General features: G+C 37.2%; 1 protein-coding gene across 5 annotated transcripts in view; it reads right to left on the bottom strand.

Moving 5' to 3' along the window:
• The window catches only part of SLC44A1 (solute carrier family 44 member 1), a 152,535-nt gene that overhangs the window by 50,528 nt on the left and 75,212 nt on the right, over positions 1-26,795 (bottom strand). For all 5 annotated transcript variants that reach the window (XM_054726930.1, XM_054726933.1, XM_054726931.1 and 2 more), the window contains exons 5-12: positions 18,648-18,738; positions 10,327-10,496; positions 8,204-8,293; positions 6,336-6,475; positions 4,486-4,672; positions 2,842-3,007; positions 1,931-2,087; positions 1,152-1,235 (exon numbers count right to left, since the gene is read on the bottom strand). In XM_054726930.1, the coding sequence (XP_054582905.1) occupies positions 1,152-1,235; positions 1,931-2,087; positions 2,842-3,007; positions 4,486-4,672; positions 6,336-6,475; positions 8,204-8,293; positions 10,327-10,496; positions 18,648-18,738 (1,085 nt within the window). The remainder of the gene's footprint in view (positions 1-1,151; positions 1,236-1,930; positions 2,088-2,841; positions 3,008-4,485; positions 4,673-6,335; positions 6,476-8,203; positions 8,294-10,326; positions 10,497-18,647; positions 18,739-26,795) is intronic.

The following is a 26,795-nucleotide window of genomic DNA, read 5'->3' as shown; positions in this document are numbered from 1 at the left end:
GTATATATTTATACAAGCGGCAGTGTAATATTAAGGGAAGAGCTGGATGAACTTAAGATTTGAAAACTTCCTCCACTTCTAGCTTATGTGATTATTTGTCATGAGATGCCCAGTCTCAATTTTGTCATCTAAAAAACAGGGGAAATGAGCCTTCCTTACGGAGTTGTGGAAAGTGATAATATACATAAAGTGCTTACTGTAGTATCAGCTAGTGGTGCTCAAAAAAATATTCTCAACTTCCACTCATACCATATAGAGAACAGCTTTATAATCCGAAGAGCTTATCAGCCAGAGAGCAGATGCTCTCCAGTGTGAAATGTACTACCTTCAAACAGTGCCAGATAAACCAAGGCCTGCGTAATCCAATGCCCAAGAGAAACAGATCCTGGTTGTAACAATCTCTCTACATAAAGTGAATCCTACCTGTTAGATTAGATATATAATCACCTTCATGTCCCATTAAGATAAGCACCTACAAAAACAACGAGTGGCTCACAGTTCACTGTTTATTTGTAAAACTAACACCTATGCTGCAAATACTAAGTGGGTCATTTAAAATATCTAAAGCTCTGTTTTGAAGCCAACTGTATTTCCCGTGCGGCGTGGCAGTGGAGCATGGTTTAGGATTAGGAATCTCCTATTGTGCTGCAAAATGACTCTGGCCTACTCTTCCTCCATATCAGCACTCTTGTTTACTATTATCCCCTAAATTCTTTAAAGCAGAGGCAACAAACTGGTGGCCCATGAAAACTGACATTGTGTGTCCTAAAGACCTATTTGCTCTGGCCCACTCAGAGTTTTGTTTTTTTTAAAGAATTAAAGAACCATGGCTAGAGTAGACAAATTCTTAGGGAAAATCAAAGATAAAAGGATACGAATTAAGGCATAAGAAATAAATGTCTTTCCCGAGATAGGAACCCTAATATTTTATCCATGTATTACAATTAATTAATAATGAGCCTTGGTAAGTGCATGTGCTACTTTTAAAAATAAGAATATGATTGAAATAGAGATACTTGATCAAGGCACAATGTACAACACCATGAGAAAACCAACACCTTTCAAGTAAGCTCAATCCTTTTATCTTGGAAGAAGAAACGACAAACCTATCTTTGAAAGTGAATCTTAGACTTATTTTTAAAACATTTTACCTGATTTAAATAATTGAGGCACTTTTCAAGACACCAAAGGCAACAAATGCAAGACTTCAACACACATCGAGCACAGGCATTTTCCTGGAAAGGAGCAAAAGTTGAAATAATTGTTGAAAACTCAAAGAATTACACCATCATAAAGAATAATCCAAATGTTAGAAAAATAAAACATTTTAAAAGCACAAACTATGCTTCCAAGCTTCCATATCCACTCGCCTTTTCCCTTAAGATGGACTGACTGAATTATTTTTAATCAGTTTAACATTTATTTAGTACCTATTGCATATAAGATACAGTGAGGTATAGAAGACCAGCAAGGAACTTACAATCTAGGAGGAGGAAAGAAAATGCTAAATACACAAAAAGATTAGAATCAGAATCTGACATAGGTGCTAGTGCTATGAGAGTGGAGAATAGAGAGAGACATCATTTGCGAGATGGGAGGAATCAGGGAAGGTTTCTTGGAAGAGGTGTTAATGAGCTAAGCCATGTTCACATGCATGTTATTTCCACTGTCGAGGAGAGGGAAGAGGTTCTAAGGAGGAAGGTGTTGAGTTGACACAGAGGAAGGGACACTTCTGGAAACCGGTGCTGAGATGGATTTTGCTTGAGCATATGGAGTGCAAGGGGGGTGGGGGCGAGGGAGAAAGGGCTGGGTTCCACTTTGTCAGGAATGTGAAGAAAACAATTGCAGCTTTGGACATGACGTCATTGGGTGCAGAAGTGAGGTCTGGAATGTGCCCACGGAAAGTCCAAGAACGTATTTTCCCCCTTACCTTTCCTTTCAGCTGACTGTGAATGTACATAAGGATCATTCGTGGAATCTTGACTAATGTGATGATGAAAGATCCTTTGGCCACAGTACCAAGGTGATAACGGACAAGGCGATTCACTGATGCCAAAATAGGTGTAAATGGCAAATTCCTCTTATCCCTATTTTTAAAATGACCAAAAAGACAATTAAAACAGAGCCTAGGCCAGGCAGGAAACATAGGAATGTTTGGAGCGAAAAATGGGTTCATTTTTCTTATTGTAGGTTTATGACAAAAATGTCAAAGTAATACAGTATAACTAATATAAATGCTACACATGTACCATATAAAATTAATGTGTCCTTTCTCTACAGTAGTTTCATGGGGTTCTTGAGCTCTAATATTTTAAGTTAAATACAACTGTGCTTTGAAAGCTCTTGGTAGTAAATACTTATGACGTTAATTGTACAATCAGAAAACGGAACTTAAAAAGATGTTCAACCTGAACCAGGCACCTCATTACAACAGCAACAATAGGCCTACAGCGGGTATTCAGCTCCGCAGTCAGGAAAGGGAGCCACACAATTGCTCTGATCCAAACAAATTAAAGAGGCTTGTTTTCCTTTGATGGACTTTCATATAAAGCCAAAGTACATAAGGCACTACAACAAGGTTCATTCTTCTGTTAAATATAATTTCAGTTATATCAGGGCCTGCAGTTCTGATTCATTTTTTAGAAAGTTTTAGAAAAGTGCAAAGAATAAAATAGCAACCTCTCGTTTTCCTACCTCTCAGAACAATCAACTATCACATTTTGTCATGTTCACTTCCAATTACTTCTTAAAGAAATGACACTCTGACAAGCTTCAGTTCCATTCCCTTCAGGCACAAATGCTTAGCTGATCTTAAGTTGTTGGACACGTATGAATTCTCACCTAGTAAAATAGTATGTCACCACCGCTCCAGCCACAGTCATCTGCTGACAGGCAAGAATGAATTCACTGATCCAAATCAGGCCCACCACATGGTACCACCACATGTACTGCAGAGGCCCAGAGACCTTGAACTCCACAAAGCCTCGGTCATTCTTCACAGCGCTGCCTGGGAAAAAGCAAGGAAGGAAGGAAGAATCACATAAAGTTGAAACCACAAATATGGCTACTTAATTTAAGAGATTGATTTACTTTCCAAGAACAGGTCCCTACACCCAAACCACAAACTTATAATCACAGTGCTATTTCATTAAGGGACAAAAATAATTATCACTTGAAAAGTTGTGAAGCCAAATATTACCCAGTTAAGCATTTTGTTTTCCCCAAAGCCATGATATATCTATATCTATATCTATATCTATATCTATATCTATCTATATCTATATCTACATATACATATGCATATATATATCTAAATCTATATATCTATCTAAATCTGTGTGTATACACACACACACACACACACACACACACACACACACACAAGCCCAGCGACTGGAATGGTGGAACGACCGGTGGCTATAATGCGCAGTGCGGCAGCCAACCAGCCTGATCTGCGCCCCAATTAGCACCCTCTGACTGGCCCCCAACATCCTGATCGGGGGTGGGGCCAGCCGCCAACAGCCTGCGGCCCCTCACCCCACCGGCCGGCCCAATGGGCCCCCATCGGAGCGGGCCAGCCAGACCCCACCCATGCACGAATTCGTGCACTGGACCTCTAATATATATATGTGTGTGTGTGTGTGTGTGTGTGTGTGTGTGTGTGTATGTATACATATATACATGTATATATATATATATATATATATACATGTATATATATATATATATACATGTATACATATATATACATGTATATATATATATACATAATTTGTTTTGTTTGAATATAGTTCTTACCACATTATTAGTTATTTAGTTTAAGCATGAATTTGCAAATATTTAAATTTCTTTTCAGAGCTATTACTTGTCTAATAATTACAGACCTAAATTCTTAGCAAGATACAGAAATTCATATTCTATTCAATTGAAAACGGAATGTGTACTGAAAGGTCAGAGAAATCACATACAAGTGTACTAACCTTACACTGCTCCTCACAATGAATTCCATTTAGATGTAGCCTTTGATGTAAAGTATGGCTACAAGCAAATCGGAGAGTCTATGAACTGAATCACCACTAGGAGCTCTAGCTAGGTTCTGGTCATTTCCAAACTAGAAAATCCCAAGGAAGCAAGTTGAGCTTTGGCTCTGAGTTTTAAGGCAATTCCAAAGTGGCATCACATTCATTCTTTCATCTTAGAATGGATCCAAATGTCTGAGGGACTAGAGGAGTTTACTTCAAATCCATGACCATCTCAAAACCAGGATGCAATTACAGGCCTTACCTGGTTGACACCCACTTTGCTAGGATGATAAAGCTCATGATTAGAAAATGGGTTACTGAAGAACCATAGCCCCTGCTAGTTCCGATGGCTATTTAGAACTTAGTCAATCAATGTCTGAAGACTTATATCTCTTTGATGTTTTAAATATGTTAATGTGAATCAGATTCATCCCTGAGAGAAAAAAGCAACATGTCTTCTTACCAGTAGTGCCAAGAAAAAGAAGTGTCATGATCCAGTACGCCCAAAACAGGACAAGGGCAAAGAAAGTCCAAAAGGGTTGGAAGACTAGCAGTGGCAAGTGAATGAAGACCTTGCCTGCCACGTGGAACAAGGCGATAGTGAGAGCAATGCGCTTGCGCATAAACAACATGATCAGGAACAAGATAACCTGTGTGGGGAGAATAGAGGGAAAGGGGTTAGTTACTGTGTTAAACAGTGAAAACTGAAACTGGACAATGTTGGAAATTTTTACTGTAACACCTTCATTCTAAATCATGGAAGTTTCATTCTCTGAATCCCAGGAATACTTTATTGGTCTGCATCTCTCTTGCAGCACTTACCATTTTCAACGGTATATTGAAAATGTCCTTTAAAGCTAAATAAGATTTCTCAATTTCTTATTAAATCCTAGAATTTGTCTCACTTTTTCTTTCTTCCCCCCTTACCAATCAAAATGTGTGGTTTGTCAGACAGGATGAGACACCTCCTTTATTTGAATAGTTCTGTGCTTGTCACTTTGAAAAATAGGGAAGCAGCCCTGGCTGGTTTTGCTCAGTGGTTAGAGCATTGGCCTGTGGACTGAAGGGTTGCAGGTTTGATTCCAGTCAAGGGCACTTAGGTTGCAGGCTCGATCTACAGTGCTTGCCGGGGTATGTACAGGAGGCAACCAATTGATGTGTTTCTCTCACATCGATGTTTGTCTGTCTCTCCCCCTCCCTTCCATTCTCTCTAAAAAAATCAATGAAAGAAATATCCTTGAGTGAGGATTAACAACAACAACAAAACAAAAACAAAACAAAAAAAAGAAAAATAGAGGAGCAGACTACATGCTGTGAGCACAGGAGCACTGGGGGTATCTGTGCCTCATCTCCCACTTAAGGCAAAAGCTCCTTAAGAACAGGGTCCATGCCAGATTCACTCTTTGTTCACCAGCCTCTATCCTCCTGCCCTGGTATAGATAATTGAGCTTAAAAGATGATTAATAAATATTTGCATAATAATAACAAACATATACGTTTACACCAATGGCTTTATTTTTTTTGTTTCTAATGCTCAATATAAAGCTTGGGCCCAGCCAGTGTGGCTCAGCAGTTGAGCAACGACCCAGGATCCAAGAGGTCACCAGTTCGATTCCCAGTCAGGGCATATGCCTGGGTTGTGGGTTTGATCTCCAGTAGGGGGCATGCAGGAGGCAGCCAATCGATGATGTTTCTATCTCTCTCCCTAAAAATCAATTAAAAATATACGTTGTTTTTTTTTTGTTTTGTTTTTTTTTAAAAAAAGCTTGGGATTATACCTAGAAGTGGAGGGAGATATCTTTTTTCTCTTTTCAGAGAGAAGGAGATGAACCAAAGATATGCATATAGATGATTTAACCCCATGTTAATTAGTAATTTTACTGTACAGGTGCTAGGTAGCAAAGCTCACCTATATTTTTGAAATAATGTTGTTAAAAAGAAAAGTTTACAAGGAAAAATGGGAAATAATTAGTAAACAAGTAAATGAAATGATGAGGTGACATTTCTTACCATACTTTTTTATAGTAAAAAGAAAGGCTTTTTAAAAAAGTTACTACATTATCTTGTGACAATAAGAAATATGTTCTACTAGTAAATAATAATGTAAATATTCTAGGTGAAAATCCTCTCAAAAAGCAGGCTGTGCAGAGCAAAACGTCATTGTCAGTGGCACTCATCAATTAGGGAAGCCAGCTGTGGGACAGAGATTTTATCTAATGGAGATCAAGGTTAGGCATGCCATAGCTAGAGGTGAGTTTCTCCTCCGTTAATGATCTCCTGTAAATAAAACCATAAACCTGAACCTATACTCACCGTGAACACGGTAGCTGAAATGGCATAGATGAGGAGGGCCCGAAGATTGTCTTCAGCTATCTGAAGCTGCTCAGGAATAATTGTTTCTTTGGGAGACTTCCTTTGTTTTGCATATAGCCACCATAGTACACCTGTGCCACCTGGAGACAAAAAAAAAAAAAAAAAAAAAAGAATTGTTTTTGCAATAATTAGCATCCGAAAATGTGTTGACAAATCCTCAATTTTCTGGATCCTTCCTACGTATCATCATGAGACTAGTGCAGCAGCAATCCACTTGGCTGGGAGGTGCATGGCTGTAACTTTTTTGCCAGTATAGGGGGAGCTCCAATTACTCCACTCCACCTTCCATATTAGACACTCACAAATCTTTCAGTACATCAAATACACTTCCTTCAACTGTCATGATTACTGACTTTGACGCTGAGATAGATAGATAACCTAAGAGGAACTGGTTACAAAAAGAGCCTCAGCATCGGTTTAAGCTAGAGATCCTGGAGGGAGCAAGTAAGGGACAATAGAAATCAGCAACGGAGACAAGAAAGACAAAGATCTTCTCTGCGAACACATCAGTCACCCCAGCACCGAGTGCCGACAGTCATGCAGCGGATGAAATATTTGTACAATGAATAAATGAAGATCAAAGGAGTAGTTCCCACCAAAGGTAAAAAACAAATGCAGAAAATCTTTGATAGTGGTGGGTGCTAGGGATGGAAACTTTTATCTCCATTGCTGGTTCAGAGATTCCGAGAACTGGACTGAAGACAGAGGCAAACCCTTCATTCAATCCATTCAGCAAATATTCTGAATGTCTAACAGCATCTCCTGTTCTAGGGGTTGGGGATAGAGCAGTGAACAAAGCCAAGTCCCCACCCTCACACCTCATGAAGCTTCTTACATAGCAATGGGGAAACATAAAAATCGGGGGAAAAAGTAAAAACACAGCATGTAAAGTCTAAGAACAAAGTCATCTAGTAAGAGGGATAGAAGGTGCTGGTGTTGGGAAAGCATTGTAATTTTATATAAGATGGATAAGCAAGGCCTCACCGGTGATGGATTTGAGCAAAACAAAACCAGGAAGAGAAAAAAATCTATGAAACTAAGAAAAGAGTATCCTAAGCAAGAGGTAAATTCTAAAAAAGAAGATATAGCATGTAAAAATTAAAAGTTTTATTTTCTTCTCTATATTTCTATTTTCTACCACAGAAGTAGTTAGATACCATGAGTAGTTATCACATTTCTAAGTGGGAAGGGGAAAGTAAAAAAAAAAAGACAATAAACACAGAAGGCCCAGAAAGTATCATTACAAACAGTAAACAAAATTGAAAGTCAATAGACAGAAAAGTGATAAATTTTAAACACACACACACACACACACACACACAACACACACACACACACACACCTTATTCTGCCAGAAACACTTTTCAAACAGAAAGAACTTCAACACCTTACAATGGCTGACTTAGGCCTTTACAAAGTGCCAGATAAAAGGAAAGGGTTCCTTTACTTGCTTGGCAGAGAACATTGGAAGAATCAAGTGAAAATTAATGAGCCGGAAGCCAAACAGAGCCTCGATTGCTGTCTTTTCTCTTGGGTTCTTCCCCCCAAATTAAAAAAAAAAAAAAAGTTAGCTCCTTTAAAAAATAATCTCCATTTGCCAACTACCTCACCTTTTTATTTGATTTATTGATCTCAGCATGACCTAACTTCAATGTAATCCACTTATCAGTCTTTTTTACAGTTTAAATTAATGCAAAGCAGAAATTTTTTGTTTAAATACTCAAAGTAGTTCCAAACTGAGGCAGTGTCAGAAACAAGCTTTAATTCTCAGTTCTAATTACTGAAAAACAAAGAAATAAGCAGCTTACCAAGTGACCCCAGTATGACCAGAATTGTCACGATCCACACAAGTACTCTTGATATATACCTGATTATCACCATCAAAATCATGGATAGAACTGCAGGGAAGATAAATAGAGAACATGTAGAATATTATTTGGAAAACACTAGAAAATATAAAGATAAATTCTTTCAGTTGTTTTCTCCCATGGAAATAATTTGTTGCTATTGACAAGTTCATGATCCCAATTTAGGTAACAAAGGAAACAGGTTGCTTTTGCACTCTGACTTCGGTACTTGTGCCACTTGAAACCAAAGGCACCTAACGGTGGGTGTATAAACACAGAAAAGAATACATGCAAATGCACATGGTGACTCAAAAACAGCACAGAACTGTTGTGGATTCACCATAGAAAGGCATCAGAACTCACATGCAAACACACATGCCAACACACAAAGTGCAGAGAATGACATGTCATGTTGGTGACTAGAAAAATTCTTACACGTAGAGAGAGAGAGCAGTTAAATTAGGTGCTACACTTCCTTGAGTAATTTATACATTTTAGGACCAATTTCTCTGATGGTTGGTCAATAAACTAGATGGTATTTTATCTTTTTTCTGGTTGTTTCTCCTCTGAAATTCCAAGAGATGGTCTGACGCTATGGGATAATATCCTGAAGCCTACTGAAGCCAAAATTCCTCTGGCCTCATTCCTCAACTGGGGTTGGAGCAAAGTTTGAGTTATTTAGTTAACCCTTCTACCCATCCCCAGCTAAATTCCAACATGCTAAAATATTGAGTAAAAAAATCTCAAAAAACAAAGTGGGGGGATTTAGCCCATTTTATGGCGAAATTTGTTGTTGAAATCATAACTTGTTCACCTTTTAATTATCTAAAGGCCCACTTCAAAAACAAATGGACAAAGATCTTAAGCCTCAAAAGAGAAGCATTCTAAGAAAAAGCCGGAATTCCAATGACTTAACATTATTATCACTATTTTTAAGGTTTAAATTTTTTTTCTTGGTGAATTATTCAACTACTTCAGAAACCAAATAATCTATAATAATAAAAGCATAATATGCTAATTAGACCAGACAGCCGAACGACCTTCCAGACGTCCTTCTGGATGACCTTCTGGACGAAGCCGGGGCTGTGAGGGCTGAGCCCCTTGCAGATTTTGTGCATCGGGCCTCGAGTTTTTATATAAAACCAGGCTAATAGTCAAGCTTCTATGGGCCATTCACAAAGCCAAAAAAATTAAGATCTGTGACTAGGTAACATTATTAGGGTACTCACGTTTGCAAAAAGTATATAGGAACCAAAAATAGATAGGAGCATTTCAATATCATAGAAATAGCTTTTCATATGGACAATCTTTTTTCAACTGAGTCAAGTACTACCCCTAAGCAAAAAGAAAAGACTCTCTAATGATAAGATGGAAATACAGCTAGTCTTCCCTATGACTATACTTGTTAACAGGCATAAATACCATTTTACGTAAAAAATGAAATGGTTGTTTGGTTCCTACCAGTTTCCTTCTCCCTTATTAAAAAAGTCTATAAATTCTAATATGGCTACATATAGTTCTGCGATAATATAGGGTGTTTACATCTTAAAAATAACAGTTTTATTTGATTATATTGTCTACTTATTGATGAGAAAACTCAATGGCTAACAAGTGGAGATTTTCTAATTTTCCCAGCAATAGAGTGATATTATGACCTGTTGCATGGGGGGTGGGGAGGGTTAAACACTTCAAAAGTAATCAATCAGAAATCTATGTTCTTTGATGGAAAAATATATAGAAATATGTGGCCTCTTTTTATAAGCGAATAAACCAAAGATTAGATTCATAACTAAAAACAAAGGGGCATTGATTTGTTAAAAGAAGCCTCCTGCTATAATGTTAGAGGTTATTATAGACTTAGTAACCAAAGTTTGGAGAAAACACTAGTTTTCTCCAATGAGAGGAAAAGAACAGAAATGAGTTTCAGATATATATAACTATATATAATCTGAAACAGGTATTTTGGCTATGGGAAGTGAAACATTTTACAAGTATCCCCAGTTGTATTCATATTTTTGGTTAAAAGACAAAACAGTCTTCTGCTGCAGTACTATGCAATAGCTAATAATGAGAAAAACAATTACCTAGTGATAACAAGCAAAGTCCCAATATAATTTCTTTGCTGGCCATTACTCCACTAATCAGCCTGTGTAAGACACTATTGTCACTGACAAAGGTGATCAGGGCCTCTGCAAACTTGGCATAGCAGGAAATGTTCACAGGAGCACAGCGATGGAAGAATGGAATAGGTGCACTGGTGACACAAGAAAAAAAAATCAGAAAAAAAATTACTCCTACTTAATATAAATGCCACATCAAACACACAAATGAAAGGTGAATGTGACTGCAATACACTCCACCCTCCACACGTCATATGGGGGCTAAGAGCTGTGAGCTTAATGCTATGAAGATGGCTGTCATGGGCAGTGATGCAACTCTTACCACAAACCTTATCAAAGAGGGTGGAGTGCATGTTCCAACAGAAGACATTACCCTCCCCTTCTGAAAAGAAACACACACACATATACACACACGTACACACAGATACAACCTCCAGAAACAAACCTAAACACTTGAACTCCTCAGCCTGCACATCTATCCATCAAGGGGCAGATGACAACACTTACAAAGGTTCCTTCATTGAACTGAAAATGAATTTTTGCCGTAAGCTATTTAAAAATAAAGACACACATGGGCTTTTGCTTGAAATGTGCCCCTGTTAATGGAATGGTCTCCTCTATCAGAACGACATACAAAACCTTAGATTTAAAAAGATGCTTGGGCACAAGCTTAGGAACTCATGTAAACTAAGTCATACTGAGGCATGAGCATGACTTAATCAGCACAATATGCAGCTATGTAAAACAATAACCATGAATACTGATGTATGGAAATAAGGATGATGTAAGAGCACAAGGGGGAAACATAACCAAAAATATGTATCTATATCTAATGTGATGATTGCATCTCTGTATAAAAGATATATACATATGAATCAGGACAAAAAATATAAACAAATGAAAAATCTCTATTTGGTAGTATTATGAGATTTGGGGTTATTTGCTTTCTTTTTGTATGTTTTCACTTTAAGATTATTAGTGTCCAAAAATGAGATAATCTGCTGCTTCAGGCTTGTACGGACTGCAGTTTTACTTGTGAAGGAACATAGCTAAGTGTGCACCATGACATTAATCAGGTTTGTTATTAACATGGTTCTACTTTAGCTTCTGAGAGGATGGTATATATCTAATCACTAAGAGATTTTAAAGAAAGCGCTATGAACATGCCCTCAGCTGAGATTTCTTTGGATTCTAAGACAGCTCCATGTGTGTATCAATGCATGAATACACACTTATGTGTGCATGAAGTTAGATTTTAGCCATGGCTAATGTAAATCCCACATCTTCCGAATTATTTGTAGGACTGTTAGTCACACTTCTAATATACCATTTTGACTAGAATGATATAAGTATGTTCTTATTCTTGGTTGGCACTGTATTTGGGTCAAATCAGTAGGTAAGAGTACATGGTTAAGCATCAGATTCTAAGGTTTCTAATCTCAGCAAAGCAACTTTGTATGACCACAAGCAAAATACTATCCTGGTTTCCCTTCTCAAATGTTGACCAATAAGCACCACTGGGAGTCAGAATAAGCAACGCCTTCCATACTGGTAAACTTCATGGAATAATAAAACAATACAATTTTGAAGATCTTGCCTTACCTCAGTTATGCTTCAGTAAAATGTATCCCAAAATGATGTGACAATGTGACATGAATGTTGATTTGTAAAAATTTGCCTCTTGTGATTAATGGGTGTATCTGTGTATACCTCTAAAATGGTGTTAGTAAAATAGTTTTGGTGAAAGTTGATGCCAAGGATTTGATATTTTGGCAGAAATTGCAGAAAGCTGAAGCATTCTGAGTAATGCCTGTATTACGGGTATGCAAATCATACTGTGTTTTTTTCACCAAAAGTTGTTTCACTAATGATATACAAAGATATTAAATTACAGAATACTTTTAAATGAGATGGACTTAGACATAGTACAAGAAAAAAGATCAAATAAGATTAACTATAAATTCCTAAGTCAATAGAGGCTGATTTAGGGGAAAGAAACCTTTAAACTGGTAACTTTGTTGGGACCTACAACTGTTTTTCATTTTTGTGTGTATATGTGCGTGGTATTTTTTCCTGATGCTGTCTAGATACTGTTACTACCAGGTTAATGTCCCATCTAAGGAAGCCTAACCCTATGTTTAACTAAGGTTCTCTAGCCTTCAAAACTAAAGTCCTCTTGAGTCCATGATTATATACATCTTCACTTGCCTTGTTACCCCTTCATCTCTGATGCAGCCTCTGTTGAACTCACTTGCCTCCAACCTTAAACATAAAATCGATCCATCTTAAGGGTACTACCGATGTCTTTTTCTCATACTTAATTCCCACCAATTTGTTGGCCCTGCTTTCCTGTTTCCCTTTTCCTGTCAGATAACCACAGTGAACTTGATCCCCTGGCCAGAGGTGGCTCCACCTACAGCTCCCATATCCTAACAGGATGTTTTTAAAAAATATATATTTTTATTGATTTCAGAGAGGAAGGAAAAGGGAGAAAGGGACAGAAACATCAATGAGGAGAATCACCGATTGGCTGCTTCCTGCATGCCCCCTACTGGGGATTGAACCTGCCACCCAGGCTTGTGCCCTTGACCGGAATCGAACTTGGGACCCTTCAGTCCACAGGCTGATGCTCTTATCTGCTGTGTCAAACCAGCAACATGTTGATGTATTTTTATACTCAAAGAAACACGCATCATTTTTAAAAGAGAGTGAAGCCTGTGATCAAGGAAAGAAACCTGGACTTGGGTTCAAAAGCCCTGGGCGATTCTTCTAACATGACAGAGTTCCACATCACTCCACCTCCCTCTTTCTCAGTTGTTCCATCTGTTAGGTGAAAGGGTAGGAATAAGTCCTCTGTCTTTTCTGATAGGAACAGCAATAATAACAATAATGTTATGCTCACCCAGCAATGAGTGATTCTAAGTTCACAGAAGCAGCAAGCACAGTATCTTTAGTATGTTTCTGCTTTTCAGACTTAGAATGAGAACAGATTACTTGAAAAGGGAAAGGGTTCTTCTGTTAAAATTCAAATCCTTCATTTTTTAAAGAGGAAAGACTGAGTAATATCTGCTCTGAACTTACCCTTTCACGTCATTTTTATAATGTATATAAACCCATGGCAACTGAAGAGGGTACTTTTACATGTATCCCTCAAAGAAATGAAGCACAATAACAATAGTCCCTGGCCTTATCATTCAATCTATGTCAGTTAAGGAAAAAAAAAAAATCCTGACAGCTCTAAATTTGAAGGTTATAAAATTAGCACAAGCTGATTAACTACATTTTTTAGCTGACGGTCAAAATGGTCAAAATCTGCTCTCACTGGTACAGAGTAATAGAAGTAGAAGGCAAAGGAGAAGATAATATCTGGACAGAGTAGTAAGAAATGAAGTTAAACACAGCTTTGAAGTAAAAAGCAATCGATCCCTTTATGTCATTCTTTTTCTCAACTCTTGCCCCAAAATAATTCCACCATCCATGAGTGAATGCTTAAATTGTTTCCTTATTTTAAAATCTATGTAATAGTGGCATTATGGTTTGTCTTGTATTTGACTATTTAAATCCCATGTGATCTAATGAATTTAGGATTAGATGAGTTAGCTGATTTCATCTACCTCTTAGAAAGTAATAATTCTGAGAACCTAGTATATAGGATCATTTCTGCTTTAGTGACTAACCTATATGACACATTCTGTGCTTCTTAGTTAAGAGGACAAGCATAAAGAACTATATTTGTAGTAAGTTTTACTACTTTTCAAAGCCCACAGAACACTGAATCTTTAAGAAGTCAATGTTGTTCCATTAGGAAATGTTGCTGTTTCACATTATTGAAACATTAGTGAACAAGAACAAAATGAATTTATAATGAGTCTTTTAAAGACTTTTTTTAAAAATTAGCCACTCATAGGAAAATTGTATCTTACCTTGGCAAACATACTGTCCATTTGCCTTTAAGCCCAGACTATCACAATTAATGAGCTCCCTCAAAGTATGCCTAATATCTCTTCTCCATATGCCTTCAGAAGAGAAGACAGGTGTTGGCATCTCACACAATTATTTTATAAAACAACAACAACAACAAACAACAACCACACACACAAAAACCATAACCCATAGAGGCAGACAATAGATCAGTGGTTACCAGAGGGCAAGGGGTGTGGAGGGAGGGTGAAATGAGTAAAGGGGGTCAGTTATACAGTGACAGATGGACACTAGACTTTTGGTGGTGAGCATGATATGCTATACACACAGATGTCGAATTATAATGTTGCACATCTGGAACTTATATAATGTTATAAGCCAAGGTTACCTCAATTAAAAAAAACACACCTCAGGTTATAAATAAACAATTACACCTGATTTCTACTTAAGAGGTTTATTTAAGAACGAAGAAAAAAAATAGAGGATTCTGACAATATCTCCAAAGCACAGAAAAGGTAGGAAAAGAGTAAGTCAAGAATCTAATGGCAAAATGCAATGGTTTTCATACATTTTATTTTATTGTTTTCTCTTCTCTCATTCCTGTACTCTCTCTCTTTAAAACACAAACAACCCCCCTCTCAAAAAACAAAACAAAAACGAACTGTAGGATAGACTTTACAAGATATTAGATTCAAATTCTGATTCCTAACAATATATGAGTAGCTTAATATGGTAGCTGGCATACAGAAGATGAGTTATAAATGTTAATTTACCTTAAATTAAAAAAAAATTACCTTGAATCCTTCATTTTAAAAATAAATAGATAACATTTTTTTCTTGGCTGTTAGTTTATCATCTCCAAATTATGTTATTAACTCCCCATCACCCAGCATCCTTTCTGGTACCCAGAGGTACCCAAATCAATGTTTGATGAATAAACTAAATTTATGTAACCTGTTCCTATTATTTCGATTTTCTCTGTCTGTACCTAAACCTTTAAGCATTGTAAGTATACAGACTAGATTGCCTCCTTATTGCTTAGCATGTCACCAACAGAGAGTTACGAATTTGAGTAAAATATGATCCTTTCTAGGCATTTGTTTTTAAAAGTCAAAAGCTCTTCAAAATAGCAACCACTGGCAATTATGTGGCACTGGTGTTTTACTGGAAATTAGTTTACAACTGCTTTTCTCTAAAACAGGCACTGCCTTCTGCTGCAGACCGTGCCTGGGTGCCTAGGAAGTTTGGGGGTAAAGGAGGGCGGGTGCTAGAGCAGGGACGGGGAAGCTTTTTTTCTGCCAAGGGCCATTTAGATATTTATAACATCCTTCACAGGCCATACAAAATTATCAACTTAAAAATTAGCCTGCTATATTCGGTCAAACATTTAATTAACTCACCCCTAACGCCTTGGCAGGGCCAGGCCAAATGATTTCGCAGGCCTTACAGGCCCCTGGGCTGGACGGTGCCCACTCCTGCTCTAGAGGTTGAGAGAAATAATACTACCACGCCAAAAGCCAAGCACAATAATGGGAGTGTAACACATATTATTGCATTTAATTCTTACAATTTTATGGCAGAGGTATTAAATTCCCATGTCACGTATGAGGAAACTTTGTTTACAGAGAGGTTAAGAGACTTGCTCAAGCTGACCAAGAGAACGTGGTGACAGAGAATTCACTTAAAAAAAAAAATTCACTTCCAGGCTTATCTGGGCTCAAAGTGCAACTCTTTCTGTCCCACTAGGGTGCCCCCAGGAGGACAGAAAAGAGATATAAAAGATGCCAGGGGCCACTTGCCTGCATCACAAGTTTGCCTAGAGCAATATATATACTGGTATACTAGAGGCCCAGTGCATGAATACGTGCACGGGTGGGATCCCTTGGCCTGGCTAGCAATCGGGGCCAATCAGGGCTGTCTCCTGCCCAGATTGGGGCCTGGGACCCATCCAGGTGAGCAGGCCCGGGGGAGGGGCTGTGAGAGGTTGGCCAGCAGCCTGCCCTGATCAGGATCATAGGGGTGGGCCGGTGTGGGGTACAGGGGTGTGTGTGCAGGAGGTTGGCTATGGGAGCACACTGACCACCAGGGGGCAGCTCATGCATTAAGCGTCTATCCCCTGGTGGTCAGTGTGCATCATAGTGACTGGTTGACTGGTCATTCAGTCCTTCGGTCGCTTAGGCTTTTGTATATATAGATATATTCATCATGTACAAAACAGTCCCTAATTTTTTTAAGGACAGGGTTTCTTGGGGACAGAGACTAGATCTTAGTCGACTTTTTAGATTTGGTACCTAATATTAGTGTGGAACAAGGTATCGTCCCAAGTGTTTTATTAAAACCAATTTATTCTGTTTGCTGATCCTTTCACTTTGCTTGCCAAATAGTAAATAATAATATTTATAATTTACCTTCCTCCTATCAACTATTTCTTCTCCTATTTTCTAATAGGCTGAGTTCAGACAAAAGTGATAAGACACTTAGATTATAAGGGTTTTTAAATAAAGGATAAACATAGTATATAGTTAGTTTTCAGGTGTATAGGTTCATCACTGCATCTTAGATTACTGACACATTAGTGGATAACCTTGTTAGAAGCCAAGTCTGTCCATCTCTAAAATCTAAGCCCCTCTTACTAGATTTTGTCTTTTGGGGAATGCCCTTAGGATGCTGTATGTGAGATGTGTATATCTGTGCAGCCAAGACTAAAACACCTCAAATAATCAGAAACAGGGAGCCCCCAACATGGTAGGATCAGAGATCAGAGGCGGAGGAGAATGTGTGGTATGAGCTGCCCATACTGTATAGAAGCAGAGCAACCTCCTTCTCAGACCAAGGCTCTCTGGTCATGCTTTTAGAATACATTTATGCCTTAAAATAGTGACTCTACTCAAAATATGCATTTCAAACAGGCTTTAACAGTTCAGTAAGATATAGCTTTTTTTTACATTGATAAATTTTCTCTAGAGACTCTATTCAAAGGACCTCTATTTCTTTACTGTGATAGCCTCCCCAATATTCTCAATTTTCACAAATGGAGTCTCCTTACCTATTAGACTAAGCCCATAATTTGTAGATCCCTTTTATTTAATATCTTTTAAAATAGTCCCTTTATTTTTACGTCCAAAGGCTTAAAATTTTAACATCAATAGCAACTTGACAAGACTAAAAGCTGAAATCAATTTAATGGATATGTCCTTTGTCTACTTTTCAACAGAAAATTTCAAATTCAAGTTAATAACACACAAATTACACTTATAAGCAATCCAAAGAAAAACAGACATGACTGTCAAAATTTTAAACAACAGCTTGCTATAATATACTGAGATACAATAAAAGTGGTTCAATTCAGTATTCCTAGAGAATCTGACTCATGTCATACTTGATTAGTGATACATGCAAAGGTTCTGAAGATCAGACATGTTCCAAATCCTGTATGCCTAATTCTGAGGCTATTTTCTACAGTGCTTGAAAATTTATCTTCCTTTCTAAAAAATATATATTTTTATTGACTTCAGAGAAGAAGGGAGAGGGAGAGAGAGATAGAAACATCAATAATGAGAGAAAAAATCATTGATTGGCTGCCTCCTGTATTTCCCCCACCAGGGATGAGCCCAGAACCTGGCATGTGCCCTGACTGGGAATTGAACCCTGATCTCCAGGTTCATAGGTCAACGCTCAACCACTGAGCCACACCAGCTGGGCTATCTCCTTTCTTATAAACCTATTTACTGGTATAATTTTAAAATTTGCTTTACTTACAACTACCGTGAGATTATTCCTCATCCTTGTATCCATTATATGCAGTAGGTACTTAATAATAAATGTTTGTTGAATAAGACATTGGATAAGATATGCAAACAGCCTATAGCAGAGAATATACCTGAAGGAGATAGCCTGAAATAAACTGTGGAGAATAATCCCTGCCATATATATATATTTTTTAATTTGCAAAATAAATTGAAAAATAATCCTCGTTAGTATTTGTAGGATCAATTTCAAAGAATCTCTGGACTGTGAGGCTTGGCTTCTAAGTTTACTGCAGATTGTATGATTCAGCAATTTTGTATACTTAAATATTAAGGCATTTAAAAAAAGGGGGAGCCCCCACAAGAAATGCAAAATACCTGATAATGAGAAAAGTTGTTTGCTTGTGTGTGTGTGTGTGTGTGTGTGTGTGTGTGTGTGTGTTTTAAGATGTAAATTAGATGCTCTTATTTCTACTACTACTTTAAAATTTTAGATGTAAAAGTACTGGACTTAGACAACTGGTATCATCGAGCGACTCTTTTCTCAAAATAACATACAGTTTACAATCCACCTACGAAAACAAAAGTCACAAGTTAAAAAAATACGATAACATTTACCTCGCTGGAACTGGTAATTTGGGGCACAGAGAAGATGCTTTTGCAGATGTATATTCAGAAGGCTTTAGTTTGTAGTGACATAGTGCTGAGCCTGTTGAAAGAAAGTTAAACGTTAGCAAACAGTCTGAATAAGTTCTCTTATTAAGGCACTTAATTTTATTTTGAATGTGAATATTAATTCAACACATACAACTTTCAAACATTATATAATCAAAAAGAATCTGATTTGGTCTATGGCATTGGTCCTCCATCATTTAAAACGTTTCTCCTGCAGTAACTTACATACAAATTTTAAGTGATAGTATTAAGGGTAATAACAAGTACTAGAACTACCTTTATTGAGTGATTGCTGCCTGCCATATGTCAAGATATCTATCTATCTATCTATCTATCTATCTATCTATCTATCTATCTATCTGTGTGTGTGTGTATATGTGTGTATATATATATATATATATATATATATATATATATATATATACAATTTTTTAAAAATAAGCAACTGCAATTCTAACTGACCAAACTGCATCCAAGAATGTCTCTAAACAAATAAACCAAAGAAACATGATAAAATTCTCCTGTTGAAGAAACCAAGAGTTTTTGCCAGCCCTACTGCTTCTGAGGATTAGGCCAAGCAGCCCATTCCTAAGGTTCTCATCTCCAGAGGAGGGCTGCGAGTGGTGGTGGGGAAGGGTAACCTGTCCCCTCCTCCCATATGCTGGGAACTCTTAGGAAGTTACTGGTGGGGTAAGCCTCTCCTTTCATCCCATAAATATTAATTGTATCATTTACTATAACCCTATAAGGCACGTATGTATTATTAAACCCACTTTATAGAGAAGGAAATAGAGGCCAAGAAACAAGGTAAATAACATGCCCAAAATGACACAGCTACTAAGCAGTAGAGGTGCGATTAAACTCTAGATCTCTTTGACCACAAAACCCACATTCACCTACATATGCTGCTTCTCTTTCCTATGTTTTCCATTACTATTTAAAATTATTGCATAGAGCACATGCACATTCAGATAATACATTACTTTTTTCTTACTTAAAAGGCAAGACATGATAATTAAATAAACTGAACAAATTGATTAAACTGATAAAAGAATCCTCAATTTTCAGATAGTTTAAAACAACTTAAATTCAATCCTAGATTGGTTATGCAACCATCTATTTCTCTGACTATATGGCTAATATATATCTACACAATATATAAAATTCAGATGAGTACAATCCACCAAATGGATAAATATTTTAAGAACTTGATAACTTTGTAATATAGCAACTAAAATACTGTAAGGTTCATTGTACAATAGATATTGTTAACTGAGGAGATTTAGACTATAGTCTAATTTTTCCGAGGACCTACAGCCTTATATCATGTAAACTTTTATATTTTATTAGTTGACATTCTTACCAGATTACTAATTTGATCAAATACTTTATTATTAAATACAAATAGGATTAGCTTTGCATTTGTGTTATAGAAAAAAGGGACTTTTATCATGTACCACCACAGGAAAAGTGCAAAATATAATGTGAAGTGAAAAAGTTGGATTTTAACACTGAAATAATTACAGAAACATCATGTAAGGATGTGAGAAGAAACTAGAAGGAAATACAGAAAAAGATTTGTTGGGACAACACAAATGGAAGTGATTTTATTTCATTTATATCTTGTCCTATCAAACAATAAGATTTTAGAAAGCCACAAAACCTGCATTTACTTCAGTAATGCTGCCCCCCAAACCAGCAACCAACTTGTCAAGTGTTTAAATACGTGGGCTGTAATAGCATACTTACATAAATACATGTACCATTTATTTTATATAAAGATAATTCAAGAGGTACTTGGAAGTTACAGGGCACTATTCTTCAAGTTTCTTCATCTTTTTAAGATAGTCTCAATAGGAAACAAAGTTTTTGGAATTATTTTTAAGCATTCTTTTCCATTGTAATGACTACTTAAGTTCGCAAAATATTAAAAACCCACCTCTTCTGAAATTAGTCTTTCCTGTATGAAGATAATGCCACTTGACTCCACTTACAGCAATGGCAAGCAAACATTTCAGATTAATCCCTAAAATAGCTGGGAGTCCTATTATGGAATTGCACATGAAAAAAAAAAACAGCAACTGTGCCAATAACTGCAGAGCACCCAATGTGATCAACTTCCTGATCTGAATTGTCAACTTATTTCTTTCAGAGTCCAAGATGGAATCGATTTGCACAATATGAAAGGCCCAACTAAAGCACTTTGCGTCGGAGCCGTCAAACACTGCTCCATCTGAATTCTGGGAACATAATCTCCACCCCCACTCTCTCTCTCCATTTAAAAAAGGAGGTCAGCAGGTGCAACAGAGTTCAATTTTATAAATACTTTCCTAGGATAATGCTCAATGAAAGGATAATAGCCTTATCTCTGATGGTATTCTGGGACACAGGCCAGTACTAAATAGATCCTGTACTAAATAGATTAAAGGAGAAAGATCTTTACAATGTGCTAGTCATAACAATCAGAAGAAACCTTATACTGCTTCCTGTTTGAAGGGCTGATGGACAGAGAAGCCTCAATGAAGAATATTAAGACAACCCAGTAATGGCAAACGTTTTACAGTTGCTGTTTTTCTTTCCATGTTTATTAGCTAATGCATTTTCAGTGAACATTTTTAAGGTAGTATCTATCTTTTTTTAAAAAAAAAAATAATGGAAGTATAAACAATATTAGCACAAGAGGTTTGGTTATAAGCAGTAAAACAAAGTTTTCTTTTCTAATGCAAAGAGTTGGGAAAAAACATACTTGAGTAATGAAAAGTCTAAAACAAAAAACAAAAAGCTTATCTCAACCATACCAGAGGCAATCCATGCAACTCAGCCTATGTTATTCAAATGCCATCAAAATGAATGATCTTAGGAATCTAACGTTTGTATATACACATTTATCTCAGTAAACGGTTTCTATAGCTCCCAGAATGTTTAACTACCACAATTTTTCAAATGCCTTATAATATTCAATCATTTATTCTGCAGCTCAATTCACTTATAACTCCCCTAAGAGGTTATGTTTCCATCACCACACTCTAAACATTACAGATGGGGGAGAAGCTAATACTTCCAAGGCCTTATGAGCAATCACTAGCAAATTTAGAAGCAGAATTCTTCTAGGCCATAATGCGTCTTCTGTGTCATTCCTAATAATCGTAATCAGACCAATATTCAATAAGCTCTTAGGCAAAAGATATATTGTTCCATAGATATCCCAAAACAACATATTTTTGTAAAAACCCAAAACCTTTCTATCACCCACTCTCCAAATCTGTTCTGCCTCCTTCCATATATTTTCAATCCTGGTTAATGGCTCCGTGAAATCCCCAGGATGAAATGTGGAAGTCATCCTTCCTCTTCTTCTTTATCTACTGTCCTTCCATGCCATTCAAGATATGCAAGATACTGCCCGGCCAGAGTGGCTCAGGGGTTGAGCGTCCACCCATGATCCAGGAGGTCAAGGTTCGATTCCCAGTCAGGGCACATGCCCAGGTTGCAGGCTTGATCCCCAGTAGGGGGCGTGTGGGAGGCAGCCGATTGATTTTCATCATTGATGTTTCTATCTCTCCCTCACCTAAGAAGCACCCAGTAACCAGCTGGTGGTGTGATATCAAGCCAACCACTAAGTAGCACATACTAGGCACACAATAAATATTTGCTGAGTGAATGAATTTTTGACATATATGTGCAAGACTCCTATGTACTGTGGAGGACAAAGAGGAGTGTGACTGTCTACTGTGATGCAATCTCCTTAAACATGAGGACTACACCTTGTTTTTGTCTCTTTGGCACATACTTAACAAGTACTAATTAATTATTTGTAGAATGAGGAATTAGTTTAAATTGCATTATCAAATGTAAGAATTTTTCCCACTTTCTAAAAAATTGAATTTACTGGGGTGACTGGTTAATAAAGTTATATAGGTGTACAATTCTACAATACATCATCTACATATTGTAATGTGTGTTTATCACCCCAAGTCAAGTCTCCTTCCTTCACCATTTATCCCCCCTATGCCCTTTTCTACCTTCCTTTCCCTCTGGTAATCACCATGCTATTGTCTATGTCTGATTTTTTTTTTTTTTTTTTTACTTAACCCCTTCACCTTTTTAATTTTCCCACTTTTTAACAATCAAGCTTCCCTTGCTGATCTCTGACTTGGAGTCAATCAAATCAGTTGGTAGGGTTGATTATTTCATTCATTATAACTGATAACAATTCTAATCTTTTGATTTCAGTGTACCAAAAAAAAAAAAAAAAAAAAAAAAAGAATCCATACTAACTCTGTGGTTTAAGTTGTATTATCACTGATTAGTTAATGATAATCAAAAGTATTGTTAATATTCACAAATTTTATCTAAATGGATCACATAATATTTCAAGATTTTCAACTGCAAAGCGATGATCACCAAGAAAGCACCAAGCTGCATGGCTCTGCTCAAAATCTGAACGTGGTCCAAATGGCAGGTCACAAAGCTCTCAAAATGGACCCAAACTACAGAACATCGAAGAAGCACTCTTAAGTGGGAGTGCTTTCTTACAAGCTATAAACGGGGCACAAACAAAGGGAAAATAAAAGTTTCTGCCAGTTTACTACTAGGTTACAGAAAAACAAAACATACATTATAAAATAGTTGGATAGGAATAATGCAAAAGATGATAAGGAATTCCATGTAAAATATTAGCACCCTAACCTGACCACAGGTTATTCTCATTTCTAAACTGTTGTTTAGAATTCAGATCGCAAGTGGAAAGGCTAAAATGACATGCAACGCCTCTGGCACAGTGCATGGTATAAGGCAGGTGCCAATACGTGGTCTGCTCAAACACAACACAGGGCTTAAGTAGGATTTATCCACTCAGCCTTAGATGCCCATGATAACAATGGGGCCCTGGAGTAAAGTGAAGGGTGGTCTACTGGCCAGAGGTGGTGGTCGGGCCAGAATTAGAGAAGGGAGAGGAGGGGAGAACCGGCTGAACAGGCATTATCTTCCCTTCCCTTCGCCACCTGTCATGGTCTGGCTGGGTTGAGATGAAGTTAGCAGCGGCGGGAGAAGGATTATTTCCACTCCCTACAATGTACACATTATTTGAGTTTTCAACAATAATGATAATAAAGAGGACAGAAACCTGTTCAATGGAAACTGGAGGGAGCGAAAGTTGATGGAATTCATGCTCTGCTGAAAATGAGCTCTCCCCGGCCGGTTGCAGTTTCTCTGTAGGGAATAAGATTAGGAAAGAGGAAAAACAAGAGGGCTTAAAAGAAAAAAATGGAACGAATAATCACTTGGAGAATATGTGTGAGAGAGATGAATGAATACATAAGATGAATTATTTAAGAGGTGAATAAAAAGAACTGATTTCACAGCAATTCTGGTTAGATTGAAGCTAAACAATTTACCTGCTGGTGGCAACTCACATGGATACAGAATTGAGCAAAGGCTATATAGTACGCTGAGAGAATGGGAAATCAGTAAGTGGCAACAGAGATGAAGGGGGAAGTTCAGCCCGTGGTTCTTTCGGGAAACATTTATGAATAGCTACTATGTTAAGTCCTATATTAGGGCTGGGATATTCCAAGATGAAGAGAGTATGACCCAGCCCCCAGGAAACTCATGCACTACTGAAGGAAGATGATAAAACAAAGAAGTTTAATTCTCAGTCCCTGTGGTATTTGGCAACTTTCACTTTTTTAGAGCAATTTTTAAGTTATTTTAATCCCTGGCATTATGTATTTGTGATATTTATGTCACATATAAACTATGCACCATAATAATAAAATGCACATTTGTACACTTACCACCCAACACACATACAAGAATTTATACTTTTATATTCACCTAAATCCTTCTGCTTGCTTTCCAAACTCTTTGTAATATGAGAGCATATTACATGACCAATCTAATTTCCAGCTATTTCTTCCAAACTTTCTATTCTAGTCAGACATACTGGACAGAATGGTCCACAAACGTAAATGTCCAAGAAAACAGCTCCTCTTTTTATCTAAAAGAAACAAAAATTGAGGAAATATTTTATTTGCCTAATGAATGCATTTCTTACTACAGGAGCCAAGAGCTTTCCTTTGTAAATTTTTAAATGATTTGTAAAGGTAATAGGAGTTCATATGAATGAACAGTTGTAAGTGCTAAAAAGTACTCCCAAATGTTGTCATGGAAACATAAAATTCCCTGAAAAGGATGTATATTATCTTTTCATTCTGGTAAGAAAAATGTTATTTTATCTTGAACTTTAAAATAAGGTTTACAATTATCATTTAAAATGAACTGTCATTCTTTCCCTTTCATGAACATTTTAATTGTGGTAAAATACGCATGATAACAATTTATCGTATTAACCATGTTTAAGTGTACAGTTCAGTGGTATTAAGTACATTCACATTGTTGTGCAACCATCACCACCATCCATCTCCAAAATTCTTCATTTCTTGCAAAATTCAAACACTTTATGCATAACACAACAACTTCTCATTCCTCTCTCCCTACAGCCCCGGCAACCACCATTCTACTGTTGCAATATTATTATTATTATTATTATTATTATTCCACCAGTGGAATGTAATAGTCTTCCTGCCTCAAGTCCCTCTCTACTTCCAGCTCATGTTAATCCCTTGCTCAGAAGTCAGTGGTAAAAATAATAAAATGAAGGTGTATATGTCTTACCCAGGGGAATCATTCAGTGTATTTGTCCTTTTGTAGTTGGCTTATGTCACTTAACATAATGTCTTCAAGTTTTATCCATATTGTAGCAAAATGCTATTTACCAGGCACTATTCTAGTCATTTTTCATGTATTAACTCTTCATAACAGCGCTATGAGGTAGTTCAGGTACCTATATCATTCCTATTTCATAGATGGGGAAACTGAGGCATGGAGAGATTAAGTAACTTGTCCAAGCCTCACAGCTTTTAAATGGAAGGACCAATTTATGAACCTGGATAATCTACCTCTAGAGCCCACACTCCTAACCACTCAATGGCACCACCTCCCAAAGTACACTATGTATAAGCTCACACTGTCTAAGATTTTAGAAAACCCCTTAAAGAATAACTCATCCCTCCCTAAGAAACCTGATAATGACAAGGCTGATAGTTCTGGCATCAGACTCAGCACATCAACACATCTGAGGATATCATGTGGGAAGAGAAAATGAGATCTTAAAGAGTAGTTGATGCCTCTTTATTCAATGCCCACCAAGTAAGTGTCCAGTATTCCTCATGTGTCATCTCATTTAATCCTCACAACAACTTAGGAGGGGGAGCATTATTTTAAATCCATACTTTATCAGATGAGGAGATCTAGGCTCAAAGAGGCTACACCTTCTGTCTCTCATTACAGAGCCTGTCAGTGACAGAGGCAGAAGCAGAATCCAGATCAAATTAATCCCATGCCCTTCCCACTACCTAATGCTGCGGGCATTTAGCAGCGGACAGGAATACGGCCAGTCTGTAGAGTTTTTGCCCTCAGACGTCTAGCATCCCCATTAGATAGATTGTGGAGCCATGCTAGTGTGTATAGCTGTGTCCCGAGGTTGTTTCTCCAGCCAGCTAGAAGTTATACCTGAGTCAACCCTTGTTCGAAGAAACTAGAGCTAGACTATGCATTTGGGCAGGACTGTGGCAGCTCTGAGGACTCCTACACACAAAATACACACATGAAACCTCATGCAAGTTAAAAAACACAGGCTTTGGGGGCTATTAGTATGTGGCCCTTCACAAAAAGAGGTTAAAAAAATTATCTGAGAGAATTTTGATGAGGTTAGAAAATCAAGAGAACAGAGCCAGAGTTAAAGAAATTGACAGCTTGTTTTCACAGCTAATTCTCATACGTTTGACCTCAAAGTTTCTCAAAACTTCATTCTTAGAAAAATGGTTAAGACATAATGTTAAATTAAAAAGGCAAAAGACAAAATTATATACGATAACACACTGGAAAATGGTGAAACTTTGTTTTTCACTTCATTATCTCTTTTCTGAACTTTTCCAATTTCCTATAATAAACATCTGTTACTTAGGAAGGAAACCCCCCCTCCCCCCCAATTTTACCTGGTGTAGTCTAGTAATTCCCAAGTACTCAATTAGG

The sequence above is a fragment of the Eptesicus fuscus genome, chromosome 15, assembly GCF_027574615.1.
Source record: "Eptesicus fuscus isolate TK198812 chromosome 15, DD_ASM_mEF_20220401, whole genome shotgun sequence".
NCBI lineage: Eukaryota > Metazoa > Chordata > Mammalia > Chiroptera > Vespertilionidae > Eptesicus > Eptesicus fuscus.
This window is presented reverse-complemented; position numbering and strand designations above follow the sequence as displayed.